Source organism: Nicrophorus vespilloides, unplaced genomic scaffold (assembly GCF_001412225.1).
Source record: "Nicrophorus vespilloides isolate i.1.1-1 unplaced genomic scaffold, Nicve_v1.0, whole genome shotgun sequence".
NCBI lineage: Eukaryota > Metazoa > Arthropoda > Insecta > Coleoptera > Silphidae > Nicrophorus > Nicrophorus vespilloides.
The window spans coordinates 183,392-189,391 of NW_017096512.1; the positions used below are offsets into that span (position 1 = coordinate 183,392).

The following is a 6,000-nucleotide window of genomic DNA, read 5'->3' on the forward strand; positions in this document are numbered from 1 at the left end:
GCATAAACATGCAAACATTGTGGTGTTTCAAAAACAATCTACCTGCTTCAGTTAAAGGAGAGTTTCTTTCAGACAATGAAATAGTTGAAAGAGTAATGAGTGAAGAAAGATCAGAAAGTTCTAAAAATGGTTCAATGAACAGTGCTGAAGATGATAAATCAGAGGAGAATGAAGAGCAGGATGAAGCTGACAATAATTCATTAGAAGAGAAAGAAAAGGATGAACATGATCAGACCTGTGATTCATTAAATGAATATAACGAGTGGAAACAGGACATCAAACCTATAGTGAATGATAGCACTGGTGAAAATGAAAATGGGAGAACAGTGTATGCTTTGAAAACTATTAGTAATACCCTGGACAGGTTAGACATTGTACCCAATGATGTTTTAAAAGCGTTCACTTTAGTTGAAGTCTTTATAAAGAAAGAAATATCAGGTGATAATGTTTAACCATGCTTAAATTTAATGTTATTTTGACAATAATTATTTAGGTTTGACTGTTTTTTTTTTCTCATTATAGTTTATAAGTATTATTAATATATACAGTGTATATTTACAGAACAAACTAAATTACAAAATAAAGCATAAATATATATTTTTTTAAATTTATTTAATATAATTTTATTTATTATATATAAATGTAATTTTATATAAGTTACACCTGTTTTATACAAAGAAACAAAAACTTTACATTGCTTACGTTTATTCAATTTTTTTTTAAATATATTTTATATATGCAACCCATTATACTTTCACGATATGCAACCAAATACATAGCCCATCACAAACTTCAGTTCTTCATTTACATTGATACCAACCATACATGCATGTTGGCAATGTTGCTCGGTAGTGCTAAATGGTGCTAAACATATAAAACCTATCCTTGCCCTTAGCAGCCCTCAGTCAGTGCCTCAGTGCCCTTTGTGACTTCAGTTGTGTATATTAGTGTCAGAGTATTCCTAGTGCTTTTGAATGAAAACAATCATACGAAAATCAGCAGCTGAATTGAACAGGCAATAACATAACAAATATTTGTGTGTTTATGTGCATTTATATATACAGTTTATATATTTATTGTAAAAATGACTTCAATTATCAAATTACAAGCTCTTTCGGGAGCAATGGATGAGTCTCCACCATGCTACCTATTGCAGGTAGATGATGTTCGTATACTTTTGGACTGTGGTTGGAATGAACACTTTGATCCAGAATTTATGAAAGAATTAAAAAGGTAAATAATATACAACAATTTCAACATTATTATTATTATCTAAATGTTATTTCCACAGACATGCCAATACAATAGATGCTGTACTGCTCTCATACCCAGATGCCTCACATTTAGGTGCATTGCCCTACATGGTTGGAAAATTAGGACTCAATTGCCCAATATATGCCACAATACCTGTATATAAGATGGGACAAATGTTTATGTATGATCTGTACCAATCTCACACAAATGTCGAAGACTTTAACTTATTTACTTTGGATGATGTAGATTTAGCTTTTGAGAAAATTACACAATTGAAATATAATCAGAGTGTATCCATGAAAGGTAAATATTGTGTTAAAAATATAACTTAAATTTTATAGAACTTCTTTCGTAGGCAAAGGATATGGATTAACAATAACTCCACTGCCAGCTGGACACATGATTGGTGGAACAATTTGGAAGATTATGAAAGTTGGTGAAGAGGATATCATTTATGCTAATGATTTTAATCACAAGAAAGAGAGACATTTGAATGGCTGCGAATTGGAAAAGTTGCAGCGACCCTCATTGTTTATAACAGATGCATTCAATGCAACCTACCAACAAGCAAGGCGCAGAACTAGGGATGAAAAATTAATGAGTAATTGATTTAAAAAAAAAGTTGAATTTATCATATTAACGTTTGCTTTTTTTAGCTAATATCCTTCAGACATTAAGGAATAATGGGAACGTGCTAATATCAGTTGACACGGCCGGACGAGTTTTGGAATTAGCACACATGTTAGATCAATTGTGGAGGAACAAAGAATCAGGACTATTCGCATATTCCCTGGCATTATTAAATAACGTCAGCTACAACGTTGTCGAATTTGCCAAATCACAAATAGAATGGATGAGCGATAAACTCATGAAAAGTTTCGAAGGAGCGAGAAATAATCCATTTCAATTCAAACATTTGCAATTGTGTCATTCCCTGCACGAACTATCGAAAGTCCCCAGTCCGAAAGTCGTTTTAGCCAGTTGCGCAGATATGGAAAGCGGATTTTCCAGAGAATTATTCCTGCAGTGGTGCTCCAATCCTAATAACAGTATAATTATCACTACTAGGTAAAGATTCATAAATTTATTTTGATGAATGTACTAATCAATTTTATTTTATAGGACTTCTCCTGGCACTTTGGCTAGAGATTTGGTTGACAATGGTGGAAACCGAACAATTGATTTGGAAGTGAAGAAGCGTGTGAAACTTGAGGGACCTGAACTAGAAGAATACGAACGTCAGAAGAAGGAAAAAGCTGAGGAAGAAGATCGTAACAAGTAATATTTTTTTATAATAATATTGTGCATGTTTTTATAGGAAAATTTTTAAATTTTAGGTTAGACGAAGATTCTGACTCTGATGACGACATTGAAATGAGTGTAATATCCAAAGGAAAGCATGACATTGTGATTAAACAGGAAGGTAAAATCCATGGTGGTTTCTTTAAAGCTACAAAGAAGCAGCATCCCATGTTTCCATTCCACGAAGATAAAATAAAATCTGATGATTATGGTGAAATTATCAAGACTGAGGATTACAAATTGGCCGATGCTGTTGCAGAGCCGGACGATAATAAAGAGAATATTGTTATAAAGAAGGAGCAAACTGAGTTCATAGGTACTTGATCATTTAAATTAATAATTAATTAGAATATAATTATGATCCTGTTTTGTAGCCGAGGTGCCGGAAATTCCAACCAAATGTATTGTACTTAATCGTACCGTTCAAGTAAACGCACAAGTGCAATATATCGATTTCGAAGGACGATCCGACGGTGAATCTTTGCTGAAAATTCTGTCGCAACTGAAGCCTAGAAGAATAGCTGTGGTGCGAGGAAACGAAGAAAGCACGTTTGCTATACAGAATTACTGCAAGGAGCATATAGATGCCAGAATTTTCGCACCTGCAAGAGGCGAAATCATCGACGCCACCAGCGAAACTCACATTTACCAGGTTCGACTGACGGACGCTCTGGTGTCTCAGTTGAAATTCCAAAAAGCCAAAGAAGCTGAGCTTGCTTGGATCAACGCTCAAATTGTACTTAGAGAAAGCCAACTAGACGCAAAACCGATGACCATTGATAACGAACTAATGGAAGGTAAATATTCCACCCCAATTTATAAATATGAGTTGAACTTAACTTACATTTTATTTCAGTCGATGAAGAAGATTTGAAGACATACGCGCTTGAACCCATGTCATGCTTGAATCAAATACCACACGACACAGTGTACATTAACGAATTGAAACTGTCAGAGTTTAAGCAGATTCTGTCGAAATCAAATATAAGTTCAGAATTTTCAGGAGGTGTGCTTTGGTGCTGCAATGGAACAATTGCTATTCGAAGGGTAAGTTGTGACTCTACATCAACGAATAATTTGTAATATATAATTTGTGGTTTTTTTTTTGTCCTTCAATTTCAGATTGAGACTGGTAAAGTTATTGTGGAGGGATGCATATCTGAGGAATATTACAAAGTTCGGGAATTGCTCTACGATCAGTACGCAATTTTGTGAGCAGTGAAAGTTTAGTTTTTCAGTTTTATAGAAAATGAAACTATATTTTTTTATAAAGTTATATGAATTCAATGCTTTAAGATGAAATATACGATATTAATTTATATATATAATAAAAAGAAAAATATGTTTTTGTGTGTTTCCTTTTTAAATTTCTTAATTATCATTTAAGAAAGTTAGATCATTTATTAGAACAGGACAATTTCAAAAATATAATCAACTTGGTGCAACAATTAAGTGGAATACGATAGTTTTCCAATAAAGGTTGTGTTTAGACATTTGTGCACTTACCTATTATACTGTACTTGTTATACATTGTTTTTCTTTTATAATTATTATTGTATATAATAAACAAAGTTTTATATTTTTTAATATGTTACTTAATAAATATATTTATCATTAATATCTTAATGACTATAATAAGAGAGGCTTTGGTAGCATTCATTTATTTAATCTTATTGACGGATGTTATATAACAATTGATACATTTAGTTTAAACAAAGTGACATTTATGAAGAAGAACAAAATTAAATATTTGTATCATTGCTGATTTTGCCATGAATATATTAAGGTGTTTCGACTATAGTTAATCACGAATGATGCTTCGAACTTCAACAAACGGTAAGATAACGTTTTATATCCTTTAATTACGTAAGATTTTGAAGAAGTTGTAATGATTTTTTTTTATCAATACAAGTTTTCGAACATAATTTTGTTTTGAATCATTTAAAAAATGGGCGTAAAGACTGCAGTCATTGGCCCAGAGTTGAGCCAATACAAATTACTAAATAAATAATATAAAATGCGATAGGTAAAATGGACATTTTTGAATGATGCAGATTTAAAATAAATAAAGAACGACATCTCTTATATAATTTGTGTAATTAAACAAAAATCGCAGTCGTATTAATGACAATCTAAATGTTAACTGCCTTCAATTATTTTATACATTTTTCATTATAACTTGTTGCCTATATATCCAATTATGATAATATTTAAATATGACGTGTGTTTAGTTCTTTTATTAATGTAAATTTAAACGAAATCTTCAAATAGAAAGATACAATTGTGTTTCGTTTCATAAAATATATAATTTCATAATAATTAATTTGAGTATTTAAATACTTTTATAAACTATTTAGAAATAATTAATTAATTAATTAAATATATAGAAATACTTAATTAAGACCTATTAATATTTAAATTAGAATCTTCAAATTATTAAAATAAAATTTAATATGTATTTTTTTATAAGTCTATAAATTTTGAACAAATTGCAATTAATTTAAAAATATGAACTTCAATTATTTCAATGAAATTTTTAGAAAGAAAAACAGAAAGAAAATTTGGTTTAGATTCAGACACATTTATTTACTTTCAATAAAAAAGTTCATAGAGAAATAATTATTAAACAAAAAATATGTACTAAATTGATTTTAGAAATTATTTAATATAATAATTTATGAATATTACAAAAATGTTATAACATTTTATAGTTTGTAACTAATAATTATCAATACCAATCATTAAAAATGAATTGCGATTCAATAAAATATAATTGCAAAATTTCTAGAAATAAATATAATTTATTGCAAAAAAAATATGATTGTGCTGTATTTAAATAAGTATCAATTTTGAGTTTATTTCTTTAAATATACATTTTACTGCATATTTTTTTTCTACGTTTGTAATTAATTTAATGTTACAAAAAAACAAACTTTTGCGTAATTATATGAATGAAACTGGTTGGTTCAGCAAAACACACACATAATATATTTTATTTATTTATATTGAAAAAAAACTAATACATTAAGAAGAAATGAGTCATTTTTACAATGTTTTCATGCGTAATTCGCTCCAGTAATAAGGAAACGATTTCATCAGTTAAATAAATATTTGAAAGTCAAACAATATTTTTTTTAAGAAAAATGACGGACTGAAAGTTTAAAAATGTATGATAATTATTGAAAAATATTTATCTGTTAGTTACAAATCATTATTTATTATTATTTTGAAACTAATTTTGTCCATTTTATTTACAGTATTTATTTGAATGTTTTTGTATTTTCAACTATTAATATCGCTTCCATTTAAGTATTTCTTAGTAATAAAATACAAAGAAATAATAAAATAACTATTAATATTTGTTTGTATTGAAAGCAATAATAATTTAAGAATGATATATTTAAACAAATTGCAACAGTTTCAATATTTATACGCACAGCAAGT

At 29.0% G+C, this 6,000-nt stretch overlaps 1 protein-coding gene across 1 annotated transcript; it reads left to right on the top strand.

The window, feature by feature from the left end:
• The first annotated feature begins 826 nt into the window (after positions 1-826).
• Positions 827-3,875, top strand: LOC108557251 (probable cleavage and polyadenylation specificity factor subunit 2). Its single transcript, XM_017913692.1, has 9 exons — positions 827-1,233; positions 1,292-1,557; positions 1,610-1,855; positions 1,911-2,322; positions 2,377-2,532; positions 2,592-2,872; positions 2,931-3,353; positions 3,413-3,603; positions 3,679-3,875. The coding sequence occupies exons 1-9, from the start codon at positions 1,085-1,087 to the stop codon at positions 3,769-3,771; spliced, it is 2,217 nt and encodes a 738-aa protein (XP_017769181.1). The 5' UTR covers positions 827-1,084; the 3' UTR covers positions 3,772-3,875.
• Positions 3,876-6,000: the final 2,125 nt, after the last annotated feature.

What these genes read in the sequence shown, in the direction of transcription:
- LOC108557251 (XM_017913692.1), top strand. Translation starts at nt 1,085, where the DNA reads ATGACTTCAATTATCAAATTACAAGCTCTTTCGGGAGCAATGGATGAG. An exon ending in TAGGGATGAAAAATTAATGA is followed by an intron (nt 1,856 to 1,910) that starts GTAATTGATTTA and finishes TGCTTTTTTTAG; the next exon opens with CTAATATCCTTCAGACATTA. An exon ending in GGAGCAAACTGAGTTCATAG is followed by an intron (nt 2,873 to 2,930) that starts GTACTTGATCAT and finishes CCTGTTTTGTAG; the next exon opens with CCGAGGTGCCGGAAATTCCA.